The sequence below is a fragment of the Perca flavescens genome, chromosome 3 (assembly GCF_004354835.1).
Source record: "Perca flavescens isolate YP-PL-M2 chromosome 3, PFLA_1.0, whole genome shotgun sequence".
Classification (NCBI taxonomy): Eukaryota; Metazoa; Chordata; class Actinopteri; order Perciformes; family Percidae; genus Perca; species Perca flavescens.
Genome location: NC_041333.1, coordinates 43,330,411 through 43,352,665, shown reverse-complemented (window position 1 = coordinate 43,352,665; position 22,255 = coordinate 43,330,411). Strand labels below are relative to the sequence as shown.

Genomic DNA, 22,255 nt, shown 5'->3' with positions numbered 1-22,255 from the left:
ATGTCATTCATGTTTTAATAAAGGAGGCGGGACATGTTAGGTTCTGCTCCACTATTGGTGCAGCTAACGCTGCATTCAGAGGAAAAGAGTGGCTGATAGAGATGAATCATCTTTATCTGTTCTTGGCATATTTATCTCTGAGCTGCAGACACATCAGTCTCACGCTCAGACAGCTTCTAAGTTAACTACGGCAAATCAGCTGGGACAAACTTAATGAGGCAGACGTGTCCTCTATAGCCTGCAGCTTAGTGCTTCCCTGTGGCATCAACACATACACCATACAGAACAGTACAGCATTAGATGACATCACATACAACTGAGGACATAATGAACATATGTTAACAGGACCCAACCTAGTCTACGTTAGAGCAGACATAGAGCCTAGTCAGAGCCTTAAAGTCCCACATCACCGGTCCTGGGTCTTAGTTTCATGGTCAGGTGGAATACTAACAGCTGGGTCCTCATGTGTTGCTGGACCAGGACCATCTTACAGCCATGCAGGTGCAATACTTTACAAGGTAAAGTCTTCATTCTTTTCATAGTTTTAGTTGTTTCAATGTATTTTGTAACATTAGTTTGCAACTAACAACTATTATATAATGGAGAGTTTTCTGATGTAGGTTGAGAATGCAGTGAGACAGGGAAAGACAGGGACATCATGCACTGATGGTCAGAGGAAGTGGAATAAAGACACAAGGAAGAATGGAGAGCAGAGAAAGGTGAAGCATTTACATTTCTAACATCACAAACCAGACCACATTCATCCAGGCTCATCACCATCAGCACCAAGTGGGTCATCTCCAGAAGGCTGCCCCAAACGTTTCACGGATCACTCAGAATTTAACAGTGATGTCAGTTCCTCTGTGATGGCCCCACTATCCCAGCTACAGACGCATGGTCTCCTTCAGCGCTGATCCAGATTAGATAGAGAGAATAATGAGTCTCCTCAGAGCCCGTGGGATCTACAGATACCACATACAGACCACGGCACTACACTAACCTGGAAGAGATGTCTGACTCTTCATCAGACCTATGAACAACTAAGTCCTGCTCAGCTGTTCCTCTTATTGTGTCCCAGTGGGTCTCAGTGTTTCTATTATTGTGTCCCAGTGTGTCTCAGTGTTTCTATTATTGTGTCCCAGTGTGTCTCAGTGTTTCTATTATTATGTGTGTCCCAGTGTGTCTCAGTCCCAGTGTTCTCAGTGTTTCTATTATTGTGTCCCAGTGTGTCAGTGTTTCAGTGTCCCAGTGTCTATTATTGTGTCCCAGTGTGTCTCAGTGTTTCTATTATTGTGTCCCAGTCCCTGTGAGGTGTGTCCCAGTGTTTCTATTATTGTGAGTGTCTCAGTGTTTCTATTATTGTGTCCCAGTGTGATTATTGTGTCCCAGTGTGTGAGGTGTTTCTATTATTGTGTCCCAGTGTGTCTCAGTGTTTCTGTTATTGTGTCCCAGTGTTTCTATTATTGTGTCCCAGTCTGTGTCTCCCAGTGTGTCTCAGTGTTTATTATTGTGTCCCAGTGTGTCTCAGTGTTTCCATTATTGTGTCCCAGTGTGTCTCAGTGTTTCTATTATTGTGTCCCAGTGTGTCTCAGTGTTTCTATTATTGTGTCCCAGTGTGTCTCAGTGTTTCTATTATTGTGTCCCAGTGTGTCTCAGTGTTTCTATTATTGTGTCCCAGTGTGTCTCAGTGTTTCTATTATTGTGTCCCAGTGTGTGAGGTGTTTCTATTATTGTGTGTTTCTCATTATTGTGTCCCAGTGTGTGTGAGGTGTTTCAAGTGTTTCTATTATTGTGTCCCCAGGTGTTTCCCTATTATTGTGTCCCCCAGTGTTTCTATTATTGTGTGTGTGTCTCAGTGTTTCCATTATTGTGTGTTATTGTGTCCCAGTGTGTGAGGTGTTTCTATTATTGTGTCCCATCAGTGTTTCTATTATTGTGTCCCAGTGTGTGAGGTGTTTCTATTATTGTGTCCCAGTGTGTCTCAGTGTTTCTATTATTGTGTCCCAGTGTGTCTCAGTGTTTCTATTATTGTGTCCCAGTGTGTGAGTGTGTGTATTATTGTGTCCCAGTGTCAGGTGGTGTCCCAGTGTGTCTCAGTGTTTCTATTATTGTGTCCCAGTGTGTCTCAGTGTTTCTATTATTGTGTCCCAGTGTGTCTCAGTGTTTCTATTATTGTGTCCCAGTGTGTGAGGTGTTTTGTGTCCCAGTGTGTTTCCCAGTGTGTGAATTGTTCCTATTCCCAGTGTGTCAGTGTTTCTATTATTGTGTCCCAGTGTCAGTGTTTCTATTATTGTGTCCCAGTGTGTGTGAAGTGTTTCATTATTGTGTCCCAGTGTGAGTCCATCCCATTGTGTCCCAGTGTGTGTTTCTAAGTGTGTCCATCTATTATTGTGTCCCACCAGTGTTTCACTGTGTGAGTCCATCAGAAGGAATAACCATTCAACGTTGTCCGACAGCCTCTGGTTGGCCGGCCAGGATGCCAGTGCGCCATCCCTAACCTTGGTAACCAAATCCTACTGCGTGACCCCTCACCTGGACTACAAACTGGAGTCCATCACAGAAAGGGTCCCTGGCAGTGATCCCATCATTACATCATCACATTGTTATTAAAGTCCATTTATAATCAATGTTTTCCTCTTTCAGAGCTGAGTCCATCCCATAATAATCACTGTGTGAATCCCTAACCCTTCACTGTGTGAGTCCATCCCATGAGTCCATCCCCCTTCACTGTGTGAGTCCATCCCTTCCCTTCACTGTGTGAGTCCATCCCATAATAACCCTTCACTGTGTGAGTTGTGTGAGTCCATCCCATAATAACCCTTCACTGTGTGAGTTGTGTAGACATTGTCTTCCAGGTTCCTCCTCACCAACCATTGAGTTCCCCTCTCTGGTATGAAGTCTCTTCTATCACCTGTTGAGTGTCATGTCTGTTCTTTCTAAATCTTCGGCCCATTAATGAATCCAAAGGCCCGTGAGAGTCAGCCTTCTTCCCGGCCCTCCTCCCTTCTTGTATCTGTGTCCATAAAGCTTCTCTCTCCTGTTTCTCAGCCGTGGTTAAATCTTCAGAGAAACGATCCCTCTCTTCTTCCTCACTCCTCCGACTCCTTGGTCCTCCTCCAGATCCCATCTCTGTGTTGCCGTGTCAGCACCTGGATGATCACCTGTCTCCTTCTCTTCTCCTCCTTTCTCCCCACTCGAGGAGTCCTGTCTACCATCTCCTCCATCTTCTGTGCCCAGAGCGGAGCCACCTTCTTCAGCAGGTCAATCACCTCCTCTCTTGTGTTTTCATTTCTCACTTCTTTCATTCCTTTCATTCTCAAGTTCCACCTCCTGCTCTACCTTTCATGTTCAGCCCTTCTTCCTTTGAGCTCCTCGTTCTCTTTTTGGTGAAGAGTGTGGAGATACATTCGTCCACTAAAGGGAACAAACTGGACAAAGGTTATAAATTCTTCCACCAAGAGTTGATCCACAATTACCAAGGTAAGTAAAGAAGGAATAGCGATAGCTAGCTAGCTTTTAGCAATATCAACGGTTATAACTGTGCTAACGTTAACTGTAAAGTAAGTAATGGTAAATCTTAGCTCGGTGTTGTGAATTTATAAGGTCTAACACATCGAGGTGAATATGTCGTGTGTGTGTGTTTAAGTGAGATGGCATGAGATAACATAACAACCAGTAATTAGGTGAAACTGTACTAGCTAGGTAAATGTGAAATGTTACTGACATTGTGTTGTGACTTAACGTGATGAAGTGAAGTTGTGTATTTTCACGTGAGATAACACGTAATGTTTTCTTGCTGCATGCGGTTATAGTATCAGATATAGTCCAGGGACAGGTTGTAGTGAGAGGAAGAGGCTTCAGGTCAATGAGGAAGAGCGAAGAGCCTCACAAACTGGAGGTTTGACTACAGACCGAATGCCGGTTGGCAAAAGTTCAAAAAGTGTCCCGTTCTTGTGTGTTCACTCTTCTTTCTTCACTCACTATTTCTTTACTGAAAGTAGGGGACCAGACCTCCTGTTTCTCCTCGACATGTCCTATTTTTGATGCCTAAATAATGTCAATAATAAGATGTTGTTCTACCTTAGCAGGGGACATACTAGACTGAACTGCTGTGTCCCAGCACAATGTAAAGTCCAGGTTGAACTAAATTGCTCAATTCACTCTGGTCACATCTGGTCACCCTACTGAGTTACCAAGGTTACAGTTTCATGTTGTTATGAACATTGCTGTAACAGCATAAGTATGACTTCAGTGTAACCTATTTCATGTGTTATTGTGTCTAGATATCACTGCAGCAGAAAGTGCCGACCTGAATGCTTTCTCCTGCAGTTGTGCGGCTGGTAAAGGATTCTGCGATCACATAGCTGCCATCCTTTACCAGACGGCACATTATTCACAGCTGGGTCTGCAGGCTGTCCCCCCTGGCCTGCACAAGTGGCTTACAAAGATGGCCCAGACCAAGAACACAGGTGGGTTTGTGATAAACATGTCATCATTTAAGAACCGATGCATATCTTTAACAACTGTAAATTATTATAAAAACAACCCCAGTAGTGACTACAGACTGTAACTGCTTTTTGTCTTTTACTTGTAAGGGAATCCATCCGGAGCCTGTGAGGGAGCTGGTGGTGCAAAAGCCCAAAACAGTGGGCCAGAATGGTCTGAGGTCCACACTGGACAAGGCATATACAGGTGATTCATTTGGTAACTGTTTGATTGTTGCTTTGTGAGAGTAAGTTACGTTTTGTTTGTTACGACTAACATAATTATTAATTCCATACCATTTTCATTTGTGGTGGCACGATGGTGGAATGATCTGCCAAATGCCACCAGAGCAGGGGATGTCCCTCTCTGTCTTCAAAAAAGTCATGAAGACACATCTCTTCCAAGGATACCTCCTCTCACTTTTGTTGACAACCTGACATGCATGACGCACACTTACCGTGCTCTTCCCTCCTTTCCCTCCCTTCTCTCTACCTCCATCTCTTCCCTCCTCTACCACTTTCTCATCCTACCACACTTTGACTAGTACTTATAATGGAGACACTCCATTCTCTAGTACTATATATATATATATGAATAAAATGTAAATGTAGTTAAGCCTTTTCTTTTGTGTGACCAATAATCGTGTGTATCTCTTTGCTCTTTTGTCTAGGACCACTGCCAGATCCATATATGATGGCATCTGGAAGCACATTAAGCCAGGTGCAGCCCCGGCCTCTCATGGCTGTTGTATTGGATGGGATTTCTGAGATGGAGCTGATGCCATCTAAATTTGGGTCTGTCCCTCGTGGATCCCCCCATGTCCTATCACTGTCCACCCAAGAGCAGCACAAACAATGATCCATCTCAGGTTGCTCACCTCCAGGTGCAGGAAGGCCAGGCCAGTCTGAGGCGTTCACATGAATACTACTGGCAGGTTCAGGGCCAACTGGAAATCACAGGACTGACGTGGTGGGACTTTGGTACGGATACCCTATCAAGTTTAACTGTGGAAAGAATTTGGCGTGATGACTCATTCATAGCAGAAATGAAAGAGAAATTAGATATATATTATTATGGCACATATATGAATGCATACCTTGAATTCCACTAATCTGGTCAATCTCACCGATCAGTTTAGCCTTCTGTGTTACTGTTGATGAACTCTAGTTATTTTGTATTGTAAGTGTTTGATGTTATTTATTGAATCAGTTGTTATTAATCAGTTGATCTTACACATACCAAAACATTAAAGGATGCATCATTTTGACTAAAAAATAGTTTTAATTGTTCGTCTAATGTTTTAGAAATCAAAGTCACATTTCAACAGAAAATATTAAGAATATAACAGTTATATTTAATTTGATGTTTAAGAATATATGGAAACACTAAATTATTTACATGCTGTTTACACATTCTTTATACATTATTTACATACAAAACAATTCTTTTTATTTAACCTGACAGGTTCTCATTTGCAACGACTACCTGGCTAAGAAAAGCATAAGCGTGCAGGACAACATACAGTTTTACATTAAATACAGAACAAGAATACATAATACAATAGGCTACATAAAGTGCAGATTAAGTAGGCATTACAAATCTGTGGCAAAGGGAGGGGTAAGTAAATGGAGGATATGCGAGAGTAAATCAGGTAACAACTAAATATATGAATAGACAGTCTAACGTTGCTGAGTGTAGTGAAGAGTCAAAATACAGAGTGCAAATGGTGTCCTAGGTGGTGCTGTAGTTTAGGGAGAACAATATGCATGCAGGGCTCCACACTCACTTCTTGCCTCGGTCACACTGTGCGCCTCACTTTTTTTATTTAGGTGCACCAGCACAACATTTAGGTGCACCCACATTTTTCCTTGCGTCGCAATAAACGCCACAATTTCAAGGTCTCCTTTTTATCACACTCCATATACATTCATATTCATATACTACATTCAAAGTCGACAGAAACAAAATAAAGCTATGAAAAGCCGTTGTTGGTCTTCTCTACACTTTTCCAACCATCACAACTCTAGTGTTGGTTGAAATAAACACATAGTTTACCGATTTACATGTGAAAATGTGTTGGCTCTATTCACGCTAAAAGTACTATTTTTTGAATGGAGTCTGGTGTGTTTAGCGCTAGCTACTTCATAGCTGTTTCTGGTAAACATAAAGGTCTTAAATAGGTTTTAAAACGGTATATCTCTAAAAGGTCAAGACAATTAACACTTCACCATTAAAACAACACTGTATGTATTTAAAATTTAAGCAAATCATATATATATTGTATTGCTGAGGCTTGTGTCGGTAAAACCACCAGACTCCATGTAAATAATCAGTACTTTAAGCATCGTAAAACACACTTCATTCAAAGTTGACAGAAACAAAATAAAGCTATGAAAAGACGTTTTTGGTCTTCTCTACACTTTTCCCACCATCACAACTCTAGTGTTGGTTGAATTAAAGACATAGTTTACAGCTTTACACGTGAAAATATATGTGTTCTCTATACACGCTAAAAGTACTATTTTTAAATGGAGTGTGGTGGGTTTAACGCTAGAGACACACACACCCACACACACCACACACACACCACACACACACACACACACACACACACACACACACACACACACACACACACACACACACACACACACACACACACACACACACACACACACACACACACACACACACACACACACACACACACACACACACACACACACACACACACACACACACACACACACACACACACACACACACACACACACACACACACACACACACACACACACACACACACACACACACACACACACACACACACACACACACACACACACACACACACACACACACACACACACACACACACACACACACACACACACACACACACACACACACACACACACACACACACACACACACACACACACACACACACACACACACACACACACACACACACACACACACACACACACACACACACACACACACACACAGATGTTATGATTTGAAAATGGAGACTTTCCTTGGGGGGGGGGCAGGGTTTATTATTGACCTATCACAGAGTCTGGGGAAAGGATATGACACACTCTGACTTTTGGCTTTGACTTAAAACTTTACATGTAGATGGATCTGTCTCTTTGACTTTGGTTCAAGGTAACTGTACTATTATGAACTGCTCAAGCTAGCTAGCTAGCTAACTGTAACACACTTCCAGGCAGATTCGTGTTTTTAACACAATGTTGAAAATTAGTGAGATGTTTGTGAGATATGTTAAAAAAAAAAAAAAAAGACTTTAAAAATACAAATTATATGTCAAAAAAAAATAATCTGTTATATTTAAATGATTTTATCAATTTATAATTTAATTATCAATATCTAAACAAAATGTTTGAAGAAATAAACCAGTGAAACCTGGCAATTCAGTTTGTTTATAGTGAAATTAATTTGTAACGTTTATCGTCTATTCTGCCCATGGCTCAAAATCTGCATGGCAACAGGTTTACACCAATCAGAGACGTTAATGTTACGCTAAGGATTGTGGGTAGAGTAGTTTTTCTTTACGAGAATCCTGAAATAACCATGAAACCTTTTTTTTTTTTATAACCGCGAAAGATATTTTATTTTTAGACAAAGGAGGTTGAGAAACTTGCATGGAATTATGGGAGTTGTAGTTGTTATTGTTAAACACATCACTGGTTAGAATGATCTGTGACGAGTGCACCTATTCACGTTACGTTCAGTAAGGTTTATTCATGTCATTCTAATGAACTAGCTGCAGTTTCCCCTTGATTCCATCTGTATCGGTAGCCAGTTAGCTAGTGACCCAGCAAGCTAACATTAGCCAGCAGTGCTAGCTGTCCAGAACGATGTCCCACTTACTTTTCTGTAATCTTAACTACTCGCATACTGTTGTCGGGGTAAATTTAGCTAGATGTAAAGACAGGGGGGAATTCTGCAGGAAGATATTTTTGGCACGAACACCGTTAGCTAGCTAGCGCTAACGGAGATGTAGCTGGCTAGCTAACATTGGCTGCTCCTGTGACTCGGAGGTTTTAAATCAGACGCTTCATTAAACTTCGTCAGAAGACTGATTCTTCCATCTATCTACTTCTGAAGGGTAAAGACTCTAAACTTAAAGAACACTTAACCGTTAAAACAAGACTGTATGTTTTAAAAATGTAAGCAAAACTGGTGTATTAGCTCTATATGGCTAACGCTCGCGCGGCTAAAACCTACCAAACTCCATGTAAATAAACAGTCATTTTAGCATCATAAAACACACTTCAATCAAAGTCGACAGAAACCAAATATAACTATATAAAATCGTCTTTGGTCTTCTCTACACTTTTTCAACCATCACAAACTCTAGTTTTGGTTGAAATAAACACATAGGGTACTGATTTGCATGTGAAAATATGCTGGCTCTATACACACTTAAAGTACTGTTTTTTTAAATGGAGTTTGGTGGGTTTAGCGCTGGAGACTATATATATATATATATATATATATATATATATATATATATATATATATATATATATATATATATATATATCCCAGCCAACATGTACATGTGGGCCCCATATGGGTTACAAAGGGGCTGCATGGGTACCAAGTGGGCATGGGCTTGAACTGGGCAAATTGTCTGGGCCCCATATGGGATATGAGCGGGCAAAGTGGGCATGGGATGGAAGTAGGCAATATGCTTATTATGTGGGCCCCATGTGGGTGACCTAACATGAGCCCCACATGGTAAGCCCATGTGGGCCAACTCTAAGGGCCCCATAGGGGATATAAGTGGGCAGGGTGGGCATGGGGTGGAACTGGGTATCATTTCTTGGGCCCCATATGGTTCCTTCAACAACAACCCACATGGGAAGCGTGTTTTGTGGCCAATACCGATAACCGATATTAATATTGATGTTATGGCCGATACCGATATTTACCGATGTCGATATCTCTGTATAGAAAAACATTTTTTATGATAATCAAATAAGGAACTATTTTCCAAAAGGCATTTTTTTTTACTTTTGTGATTTATTTTCAGAAATTACTGATATTGGGCACCTTTACCTGTGTGCAAAATATGACTGTCATCAGATTTTCAGAAGAAAATCTAAATATTTATATAAAAATACATTTTTAAAAGGATACAAGTGTGTCCTGAATTCACACTATGAATAAGCCAACCCTGAGTATTCACAATAAAAATCTAACTCACTTGAGACCAAGTCACTGTATTCTGTGAACATTGTACAACAGTTCAAAACTTTAAAGTACAGTAGTAGGCCTTAAATGGCCAAAGCCAAAAGTATTGAAAGAGGTAAAATGTGAAAATGGAGCCAGAACAAACTGGACTGAACAGACACTGGCTTTTACAGTCTGAACTGGAAGTACAGTAACTGCCAAGTACTTTAGGGTTAGGCCTAACCCTTGAAATTATAGAAATTGGTGCCTTCTAGGCCGAGATAAGCCATAAAATGCGTTTTTGCTCATATGGATGAAAGACACCAAATCCCAGAATGCACTTGCTTCGCTGCTTAGACTCTACTCCCGAGCCACGCCCACCTACAGACCGACAGTGAGGCAGCATTCAACTCAACCCAAATGTGTTTTATTGTCATTTCAACCATATACACCAAACAACATTTCACCGTGGCTGTAATGGTTACACATTTAAAATATATAAAAACGACATACTAAAACAGGTGTTTACAGCCAACCAAGCGCTAATGCTAGTATGCATTAGCTGGACTTTACGTGTGTGTGCAATAGCTAAATGTAGCCGATTATAAACACAGTTGTAAATTTGCGTGAAATGTAGAACGGTGGGCATTTACTAGTCACAACCTTCCCCAGCAGTTAGCATTTAGTTGGATACAAGCAGCTAATTTCTGCACAAGTCCGTGTTAACAAAATCTCCTCTCTTACCCGGCGACATGTTTCCACAACAAGAACAACACAGCAGTCTCTGAAGTCGCGATGGGAGTTTGGTTTAAGTTGGATGTGCTCCAGTTTGTTGTCTAATGAGCAGACACTTGCAACCAGGATTGATGGAACAGGTGGCTGGCTAGCGTTAGCTTTCCACCTAGCTAGGTCCAGCCCCCGTTTGCGTTTCCCCGCTGAGAATGTCCCCCTGATCAACGCTGCTGCCGGCGCTGCTGCTGCCCTCCGGCCGGCGCTGCTGCCCGCTCCGGCGGCTGCTGCTCCGCCGGCGCTGCTGCCCACTCCGGCCGGCGCTGCTGCCCGCTCCGGCTGGCGCTGCTGCCCTCTGGTCAAACCAACCTGTACGTTGGGCCGCAGCAACCGAACAACAACCTCTTACTTCCGAACATTCGTCTCTCCCCCGCCCACCGAGAGCCGGTGGTCTACTAAAGGTTCCAGTGTCCCACTTCGCCGCAGATTCCGTCTGCAAAAACCAACATCCCCGCCCACACCTTCTTCTTCTTCTTCTTCTTCTGATTTCAGCAGTATAGACGCTGTTAAGCGTATTACTGCCCTCCACAGGTCAGATTTAAATCTAAATTCTCACACACGCACATCTAAGCCTACACACGTCAAACACACAGGAATGATTCACATCGGCTCTATTCATCGGCCCTATTTAGACATCGGAACGATACCGATGTGTAAAAAAATGACCATATCGGCCGATATTATATCGGCGGCCGATATATCGTGCACCACTACTGCCAACCAATGAAACGAGTTCTAGCCAATCAGATGCAAAGTAGGGCGGGTCTTTGCCGAAATGTTAACGCGGCTAAAATAAACGGAGGCCAAGTTTCTCATACTTGGAGCATGTAGATACCATAGAGGTAGATAGAGGCAGCTTTAGTTGAGAAAGGAGTTAAAACAAATGGCGCTGGGCATGAATAGAGGACAAGAAGAAAAGGGAGGAGACGGGAAGCCGTTTAGCACTTGGTGTCTCAAACTGAGGGAGCCGGGAGCTTCTGCAGCTCAACAAGGCCACGTTTTTAATAAATGTAAGTAAAGCAGCTATATATCAACATGGACAAAATCTTGAATGTACTAATTCGCTCTTTTGATGCTGACCTGGCCAAAGTAGTAAAGTTTAGTTTTCACAATGATTCATTGTAGGATTATGATATTATTGCAACATGTAAATCTACATGGACTCTTAATTTAACATATGGTTGGAAGAAGTAAAAATTGATCCAAAACGTTTTAGTCTTTAAACATTATGACTTTTATTATTGTTTTGCCAGTCAAATTAACTTTAATGAGTGCATATTGAAATATTACACTGTTGGTTGGCAAACAATGCATCTCAAAATGCATCAGATTGATGCTTTAAAATCTGGAATATTTAAACTTTTTCTCCGGGGAGCATGCCCCGGACCCCCCAGAGGGGTAATATCCTTCTCACCTTTTTCACCCCTGACCCATTCTCATGCCTGCATAAGACTTCCAGCTTTCAGACCGGTTGCTCACATCCCGTTTACGTGGTCTCTCTCAGCTGGAGGCTGCTCAGTAACGCTCAGCGCGCCGCTCACCGGGAAAGTGCTTCTAATATCCTCCGCTGGTCTCCGTCCAGAGACACGGGTTCTGTTGGTCTCTTCTTATAGAGACTGTCTAGGAGGGGAACCTGTCTCCACTTCTGCTACGCCCACCGGCCTGTTCTCAGAAAAGTGCAGGAAGACGACGTGATGCGAGTTGCGACACAGTACATGTGAGTCTGACGAGAAACGTGACCCAAAAAAAGAGATCTATGGAAGCATTCCTACTAAACCCCGAGATGATCGTTGACCACACTGCAGGGATTTCAGTCACAGAGTGGTGAAAGTAACACTTTCTCAGATCCTTTTTAGGCTACTTAAGCAGGGTTCAAGATGAACTTCTTCTCCCACCAGCCAAATGGCTAGTGAATGTTCAAATTTGACGAGCCACTCAATAGATTACCGTTGTTGTTTTGACATATGAGTGAAGCAAATCTACCAGCCACTTGCATATTTTACCAGCATTTGGCTAGTAGATGGTGCTAACTTTGAACCATGTTCTTAAGTAAAAGCAGAAACATACTGCTGTCTGAAAATACTCAATTAAGTAAACGTCCTGAATTCAAAATGTTACAAGAGTAAAAATACATTAGTATAGCAGCAAAATGTACATAAATAACAAAAGTAAAAGTACTCATTGTGCAGCAGTGTTATATTATTAAAGTATATTTTATTTTTTGCTTGTGTCACTAACTAACATGAGAGATTTGAATGTTCTTCATTAGTGTTGGGCCCTTTATATATACTTTGGGTAAGTTATCAACTACTGCATCATACCATTGTATCAAATGTTTTTAAATAATAATACACTATTTATATAGCACATTTCAAGTGCATAGAAAATCTTAAAAAGAAAAAAGGAAAGAGCAGAGAATTTAAACAAAAGAATAGAATATTAAAATATATTTTATGTCAAATCTTCATCTGAAAAGTAACTAAAGCTGTCAAATAAATGTAGTGGAGTAGAAAGTACAATATTTCCGCCTGAGATTTAGTGGAGTGGAAAAATAAAGTAGCATCACATAGGAATACTCAAGTAAAGTACAAGTATCTCATAATTGTCGTTAAGTAAAGTAAGTTTAAGTAAACTTAAATTTAACCTGTAGCCTAACCTGCACAGTCTATTGTGTGCTACTGAATCAACCGGAGGAAAAAGCACAGAGATGCTACCTGCTGAGGGGCAGAATAGAAATGTTATTTTTTAAGTTGGATAGACTATATCATAATGTTAGATTCCCTCTCAGCAGTTAGTAGATGGTTTATTTTTTATAAAAGTCTTAAGCTTAATCGATTGAAAACTTTACATAAAAGCAAAGTGACAATAGAAAAGCTGTTCACTCTGTTCCTTTAAAAATGCTCTTGGTCTAAAGTATTTAGATTGTGTAGGTTAAAGCCTTCTTACAACTTGAATGCTGTGTTAGAGAACAGAAGAGCTGCTGGGCTGAGCAGAGCATGGAAACCTGTGGGAAAGGTCGACCTTTACGGCAGAAAAAAAGGGTGATATGGCCGGACATCTTTTTTCAGTGAAATTATTTTGTCTTGCTTTAATCCCTGTATCTGTGTATCTCTTTTTTTGACTACGCACCAGTAAGGTATTGAGCACCGTGGCATTTTCAATTTAAAGTAAATTAGAGGGAAAATGCAAGGAATCTCTTTGTCCTGGACTGCACTATTTTGAAAACTGCTCATCTAATTATTTTAATACTAAATAAGCTTAAATCAACATATAAATAATAACTTGTTTTACCCAAATAATGCTGGTTCCATTTGCATTTCAAATCTGAAGCCTGCATTGTACCACTGAAGCCTCGTTCATCAGTTATTGCTTTTAGTTCATTTTGGCATTTTAATGTGAAAAAATGTGCATCATTTTATGATAATGTGTACACACCTCACAAAGCTATTATATATTAATTAGTAGGGTTGGGCATCGTTTGGATTTTAACGATTCTGATTCCAATTCCTACTTCTGATTCCGGTTCTCATCGATTCTTGATTCTGATTCTTTGAGGGTGGAGTTGAAACGGGTCACATGCTTATTTCACAAATAAGAGGAAAGATTTATTTAGATTCAAAAGGTGGGTAGCAGTGTGACGGGGCTTTATCAACGTAAAATAAAGCCACGCTGGAGCTCCGCTTACTGAGCTCCATGGCTGCAGCACAACAAGCACCTGGTCGCTACGGAAACCTAGACTTGCGCATGTTAAATTTGGATCCCATGATCAGATTTGAAATTCTCGATGCCCAACCCTATTAATTATGATCATGAGGGAGTAATAAAATGTATTATTAAGTTCAAGTACTTCATAAATATTTTCTTGTGCTAAAAACCCATAACGATGATCCATCATATCCTTCATACTGTTGCCAATATGGAAGGTTGAAGTTGGCCATTGTTTAACTGTAAATGGTGTTTACAGAGAATATGTTTTTAATGTTAGCTCATACTGTCAACCACATTTTTTTGACAGAGGCTCTTAAGAAGAATTCGTTGGTGAACCAGCAGGAGGCAGAGAGGGCACTGTTGAAATGGCTCACTGGGGCAAGAGACAGAGGAGGACGAAGGGCATCCAGACAGCCAGGGCCAGATTAAAAGGTACTGAGCAGTGGTGGAATATGAGTGAGTGCAGAAAATTACAGTTAAACTGTTAAAATATCTTCAGTTACACGACAAAACGTTGACACACTGTTACATTGTTTTTCTGGAACAATTATTTTCATTACCAATGAATCTGTTGATCAGTTTGTCTGTTATCAGCAAAATATTCGTGAATAAAAAGTTGAAATCAGAGAATGTGGCCATTTTTTAATTAGAGAGAGCCTGACTCAAACTGGTTGGTGATTAATAATTTATTTCTTTGATTAACTGTTGCAGCTCTAGGTTGGATGTTTATTCAAACTGTACTCAGTACTCAACTAGAATTTTTTTAAAGCATATCTTGCCCAGCTGGGGCCCATCTAAAACCTGGAGTAATCCTGCTTTAAACCCACATGGGTGATTGGCTTGGAGCCAACATGGAACCCACGGATATATAATTATATATATATATATATATATATATATATATATATATATATATATATATATATATATATATATATATATATATATATATATATATATATATATATATATATATATATATATATATATATATATATATATACATATATACATATATATATAATTATATATATGGTTATCCCATATGGGTGTGATCTGACAATCCCACCCGGGGCCCATGATTCTGCCCACTTTATACACACATGTGCCCCACATAAACATGTTGGCTGGGATATATGTATATATATATATATAGCAGCATTTGGAGCTACACCCCTGCACATACCTTGAATGGTAAAATAAGCCTTAACATATTTTTAGACAAGATTATTCATGTTTTTTTCTGCTGTTAATTTTCTACTTTTTCATCTAATCTAATAATGCCTCTGAACCAGATGGGGAAAACACAACATCTCTTTTTCTTAAGAGCCTAGTCCTCCATGAAATGCATATGTAAATATAATGTGAATGGAATGTTTTAAGTGTTTTTGCCCGTATAATATATGTCCACTTTCTCACCTGGTTCTTCCAGGTCCCTCTCTTTGTCCACTCTCTCTCCATCCTCCTCTCTCTCTCCCCATCCTCCTCTCTCCCTCTATCTCCTTCCCTCCGTCCTATCACTGACAATCACATACAAAACATTTTGTAATCAACTAGAAAATAATCTTCAAATAAAAGAGAAAATAAAACACAGTAGTCCTACCATATACATGTCTTATAGGCTACCTAGCCATTTTCTCCCCTTGTTCATCTTGCTCTCTCTGCCCTTCTCCCTCTCTATTCTCCTCGCTCCTTTGTGCTGTCAACCAGAAGGCAAATGTAATCAACTAATCAACAGAGAATGCATTGTGTACCAAAGTAGAGCTGATGAAGGTCCTGCTGCTCCCGAAAACATGTCTTTTCGCTTTTTTCTTTTATTTGAGCCGCTTGGGTAACTTTTTTTCATTTTGGCGTTTAGACCATTGCCATAACAGAAAGGTTTAGACCGTTTAGACTCGTCTTTCTCGTCGAGGCCAGTCGCGTATAGGTGTAGAAGACTTTCTCGTAAAAAAGAAAAAAAGAAAAAAAAGATTTTTTCCTGACCGGATGCCTCTCCAAAAGAACAGGGTTCGAATCCCCCCTTACCCAAAAACATTGTCCTGTATTTAGTTCAGAATATTATGCTACAGCATGTCTGTATTACACAAAACAATTATATATAAAGTTTTTAACCATTTAATGTTAAATTTAATTCAATATGTTTCTGAAAAATTATGTGGCAACAATATGATAAGACCTTGTGATTTTAAGGTCATGACAATAATACTTTTACATGCTGCTAGTGGTAAAAGTTGAATTGAATAGTATACTACCATATAATGATACAAAATTCCAAAGCAATGTATATATTTATACGTATAATTTTATTTCATTTTCTATCACTTTTACTTCCTCAATCAAATATCAAATATCAATAAGTCATAGTAATGCTCCCAAGATATTTCATAAAGAACAACATCATTCTTAAACACAAAATAAAACTGACATTGACACATTGCTTATTTATATAATTCAAATGTTATATATAAAACAAATTAACAACTAAATATGGGTATACATTTACGGAATAATTTATTATTAAAATATTACACATTTACACACGTGGAGGGCACACGAGAGTGTATGTAAAGGTGCTGAGAGACTATGTGAGGATGATGATGATGATGATGATGATGAATCAGACCAGACATCCAGTGAAGGTGAATACAGTTAAATTAAACTAAAGATCATAATTGCTTGGCTATGAAAACAGAAGAAACAGTCCTGACAATGCCCAGTGGTGTGTCTTGTGTGCGTGAGTGTGTGTGTGTGTGTGTGCGTGTGAGAGGATATATTTGTCGTCTGGTGGGTCAGCAGTCCATTTGTCTGTCTTCTCTTTGAATCTTTGTGTCTCTCAGCCTCATAGAAGTCCGACAGTTTGAACTCCCCCCAGGTCATCTCCTTCCCCATGCCCTGTGCCTTGTAGGGGGAGAACACTCTGGAGGGGCAGTAGATGTATATCCCTGGTACCCCGGGGAAGCTGTCATGTACAGTATCTGAGGGCTTTAGGGGTTGATGACCTGAACCTCCACAGGCGACCTGTTGGAAGCTGCACTGCTGACTTCCTGTTCGCCCTCTCCTCTGACTCCATCTACAACTTCAGCTGACTGTAGGCTAAACAGTTCCTGGTCATCTTTTTTTGCTGCTGCTGCTGCTGATGATGATGATGATGATGATGATGATGATGATGTTGTTGTTGTTGTTGTTGTTTAACCAGGATGTCTGACCCAATCCGCTCCACTGTAGACCGGCTCAGAGACTCCTCCTAGTGCGGAGCAACAGGTGGAGGGTTGAGAATGGCAGGAGCATATATTTATTATATAGTTTCTTACCAAACTCGGACAAAACATGCATCAAAAAATTTTTGTGGATTGTGTGAAGAGTTATTTGAAATAAATTCAGTTAAAAAAACAGTTCAATTTGCTACATTTATTATATATTATATTCCCCCATAGTCTTGACATTTTGCATAGGGTAACTGATAACTAATGCAACCTTATTAAGCCTATTAAGCCTATTAAGCTTGACCATTACCTGGTCTGTAGGAGGATGGTAGGTAGGTCATTTGAATGACCTGTATCCATGAAAGACTGCCTCTGGTAGCAGCTGTGTGCTGGGACCGCTGGGACCGGAGCCCTGCTGAAAGACCACTCCAGCTGTGTGATCAGCACCACTCCAACTGGATCTTCACTGGTCTCCTGCAATACAGCATCACATATAGTGATTTAGTCAGTTTAAGTCTACAGATCAAAATAGTTTGCATTCATTTGCTATTGGGTCATATTACTCTCAAATGCAATTATACACATGTTCACTGTGTAAATCCCTACATGCTAAATAGAGCAACCAACAATCACAATAACCTGTCACACATAAGATACATAATAGATATGTGACATTTTTTAAAAAGTTGTAAGCTAAATGAGGAACAATTCAATTTCCTCCAATTTTAAACACATTAACACTGCAAGTGTCAGACTGAGCAGAATATGGAGCATGCAGGAGACAGACTGGGGCAACAGCCTCCCTATGTAAGAAGGGAAAGGGCATTAGAGTGTGTGGGGTGTGGGGTGCATTAGAGGGGTGAGGGGGAAGGAAAGGGCATTAGAGTGTGGGGTGCTTAGGGGGGTGAGGAAAGGGGGGTGAGGGGGTGAAAGGGGCATTAGAGGGCATTAGAGTGGGGTGCTGAGGGGGTGAGGAAAGGGCATTAGAGTGTGGGGTGCTGAGGGGGTGAGGAAAGGGCATTAGAGTGTGGGTGCTGAGGGGGTGAGGAAAGGGCATTAGAGTGTGGGGTGGGCATTAGAGTGTGGGGTGCTGAGGGGGTGAGGAAAGGGCATTAGAGTGTGGGGTGTGGGGTGCTGAGGGGGTGAGGAAAGGGCATTAGAGTGTGGGGTGCTGAGGGGGTGAGGAAAGGGCATTTAGGAGGGCATTGGGGTGCTGAGGGGGTGAGATTTAGGAAAGGGCATTAGAGTGTGGGTGGGCATTAGAGTGTGGGGTGCTGAGGGGGTGAGGGCATTAGAGTGTGGGGTGGGGGCATTAGAGTGTGGGGTGCTGAGGGGGTGAGGAAAGGGAAGGGGATGAGGAGGGCATTGAGGAAAGGGCATTAGAGTGTGGGGTGTGAGGGGTGAGGAAAGGGCATTAGAGTGTGGGGATTGAGGAAGGGGGTGAGGAAAGGGCATTAGAGTGTGGGGTGCTGAGGGGGTGAGGAAAGGGCATTAGAGTGGGGGTGAGGGGTGAGGAAAGGGCATTAGAGTGTGGGGTGCTGAGGGGTGAGGAAAGGGCATTAGAGGGGGGGGTGGGGTGCTGAGGGGTGAGGAAAGGGCATTAGAGTGTGGGGTGCTGAGGGGGTGAGGAAAGGGCATTAGAGTGTGGGGTGCTGAGGGGGTGAGGGGGCATTAGAGTGTGGGGTGCTGAGGGGGAAAGGGCATTAGAGTGTGGGGTGCTGAGGGGGTGAGGAAAGGGCATTAGAGTGTGGGGTGCTGAGGGGGTGAGGAAAGGGCATTAGAGTGTGGGGAAAGGCGACGGCCCAGTGAAAGATCAAATGAGATAAGGGCAACAATTACACTTTAATCAACCATGGCCTGAGCATGACAGGCTGGGTGGAGAGTGCAGCCTCTTTTCTTTTTACCTGCACTGTACAGCAGTTCCTAATAGTTTTGCTTTTTGTATATATTTTTTTTTCTGTACAAGCTTTCTTTATGTATATTTCCTATGGCTGGTATGTACACACAATGACAAGATACATGTTCTGTTAAAAATGTTTTTGTTGACATCAATAGTATTCAGCTGCCTCAATATAAAATGTTAGACTTCGGACAATATTCCATAGTGGGCAACTATCACACTTTCAGATTACACTGTCATTAGACAGGATGTCTTTGCATTTTGACTGTGTTGGTCCAAGCAATAATTAATAATGATTGTTTTGATGCCACTTAGTTATTCATTGATGGAATTATTTACATTTAAAACAGGATTTCATTATTTTGATTGAGTAATCACCTTTTATAGGTCACATAGATTATTGGAATGCTGAATGTGCCATGTGGTGTGAGAGTTGTACTTAGAGTTTTGACAATTGTAAATTTGGTTCAGTAAATGTGCCAAAGAGATTGAGAAAAACTGTAATCTGGATTACCTGAGAGTCTGTGGCCACCAAAGCAGCAGGGCAGTGATCCTCGGTCTCCATAGCTACAGCAGCTGGGATGTTGGGCTGTACCCTGTGCTTGTCACAATTTAACACAACATGACGACAGCCTGGCTCCACATGCTGAAGTCCACATATCATCTGAGCTGAGGAGGTAGAAGGGGCTGGCAGCGGGGCCTTCAGCCTGGCTGTAAGAAGATTTTGGTCACAAAAACATTCAGGGCATTCATGATGGTTTAAAGTAAGACAAAACAAATAATAACCTTTCACAGAAGCAACAATCCCAGAGGAGTCATCAGGCTCAGCAGGTCTGGAAACCGTCGCTGTTGGCTCCGTCCTGTGTGCTGTAAAAACAATTCAGTGTCATTTTCCTCCCACAGTCAAGTCTGTTCATGCTTCAGAATGTGTCTTTACCTGTTGTCTCTCTAACAAACTGTGAGTACAGACTGAAAACTAAAAAACTTAAATTCTGAATTGCTATTTATTTGCAATGACAAAACACAATGCTTTTAAGAAAACAGGTAAAGCACAGAAACAATATGAATATATAGTAAGCACACTGCCTGTCATTCAAAGATGTGGCATGGCAAAAAGAAAATGCCAAATCCTTGAATGACAGCCTGAGAAAAAGCATGCAAAAAAAAAGAAAACACTTACCATCTTCGCTGACCTGTTAATTCCTTAGGTTAGTGGGAAAGTAAGAGAACACAAGCATCAGACCAGGCCTGAACACGGCCAAAATAACAAACTAGTTGAAGGAGAACAGTAATAGCAGGAGGATTCTGCTGAGAACAGAATCCTCCCTCTACACCGATGGAGAAAAACCTGTTGGTGGAGACACAGCCGGGGCTCTGGAGACTGCTGCTGGTCCTGAAAGCACAGGTGACTACTAGATTAGACTACAGTACTATCGTAAACAGTAAGAGTTTAAAAAACACTGTTAATTAAACTATCTCCACCTACTTAGTTCAGTGGCAAATTTACAGGAGACAGATTCAGCATCCCCTCTCCAACTCCTCGTCTTCCTCCATCGCTAGAAGATTAAACAATAACAATTATTGTGTGTCAGGTCATAAAATACTAAACATCTGTATTTGCATATTTTTGTGTACTGACCTAGAATGCTAGATGTAGGCGGTGTAGGGGCAGCTGATGTAGTGGAGACCCCTGCAGGTGGTGGACAGGACTCCCCAGACTCAGCCCTCTGCTGCTTGAGGATGTACTGCTGCAGGTTGTACATCTTGCTGTTTTTGATGCACTTTACTCCCTACGATGAAGGCAGCATATCCGTCTGCCCTGCTCTCCCAGATCTGCCTCCAGGTGTCCTTTGCCCTGGCTCCAAAGCCGACAGTATTGTCACCCTCTGATGCCACTGGTGGCGCAGGCAGCCTGGAAGCTAGATACTCCCTGAGGTCCCTAATTTCCTGGAAGCTCCTGGCATAGTCCAGAAATGACAGCAGGCTGTCCTTGTTGTGTCCCTGAGGGTTGAAGGTCCCATCTCTCTCCTCCTCCTCTACCTTTTTCATCAGGTAGATGGTGTAGCCAACATCATTTTCCAGGAGCCACCTAAACAATTTACCCTTGTACTTGCCAAACTGCAGCACATACTCCCCATCACCTCCAGTCGGTCAGACACATCCCTCCCGCTCAAAGACCACAGTGAGAGCATTGGTCTTCACAAGGTCATGTCTCTGAGGGGAGACTTGTCCTCAAGAGAAGGGTTCTTTTTGATCCGCATGGCCTCGTCAGAGGGATCCTGCCGCAGATGACCTGATGGACCCTTCCTGAAAGACACCATAGTCTTTCCGGGAAAGAAGTTGGTTGTCTTCTTCATTTCTCCTGTGCACAGCAAAACACAGTGTATATTATATAGTAATAATCAAAATATAGTCATACTGTTACATAAACAGTTATTTATTTTAACATCAATCAGCATTTGTAATGACTAAGTAACAGCACAGATAGATAGATAGATAGATAGATAGATAGATAGATAGATAGATAGATAGATAGATAGATCAAAATGTATTATTCACATATTAATCTATTAACAATAATTCTATATGCTGTTTGCCATAGCAAATGAACCCCATCTTAGACATAAACTGTATTATTTTATTGAAAATATACACAAGAATTGCCTGAAACACGACTGTAGCTAAATAGTATCCATATTATATAGTAATAATTAAAAAGACAGTCATACTATAAACAGTTATTCATGTTAACATAAATCAGCCTTTTTAATGACTAGGTAACAGCTAGACAGACATAGAGATAACTAGATAGACAGATAGATAGAACAAAGTGTCTGTGTTTAACCTATTATCAATTTATCCCCATTTTAGACATATTGTAGTATTTAGCCATTGAAAATATTCTGAAACACGTATGTAGCAGCAACATATTAACAGTACCTCTGTGTTTAATGGTTTGTAAATA

General features: G+C 41.1%; 2 protein-coding genes across 2 annotated transcripts in view; both read right to left on the bottom strand.

Annotated features, from left to right (window-relative positions):
- LOC114552326 (NACHT, LRR and PYD domains-containing protein 5-like) overlaps positions 1-22,255 on the bottom strand; it is a 484,575-nt gene that overhangs the window by 158,888 nt on the left and 303,432 nt on the right. The window lies entirely within an intron of this gene.
- Positions 17,331-21,074, bottom strand: LOC114552338 (uncharacterized). The gene is made up of 6 exons (XM_028573029.1): positions 20,930-21,074; positions 20,639-20,683; positions 20,077-20,157; positions 19,805-20,001; positions 17,701-17,864; positions 17,331-17,431 (listed from the first exon to the last, which is right to left on the bottom strand). The coding sequence occupies exons 1-6, from the start codon at positions 21,051-21,053 to the stop codon at positions 17,419-17,421; spliced, it is 624 nt and encodes a 207-aa protein (XP_028428830.1). The 5' UTR covers positions 21,054-21,074; the 3' UTR covers positions 17,331-17,418.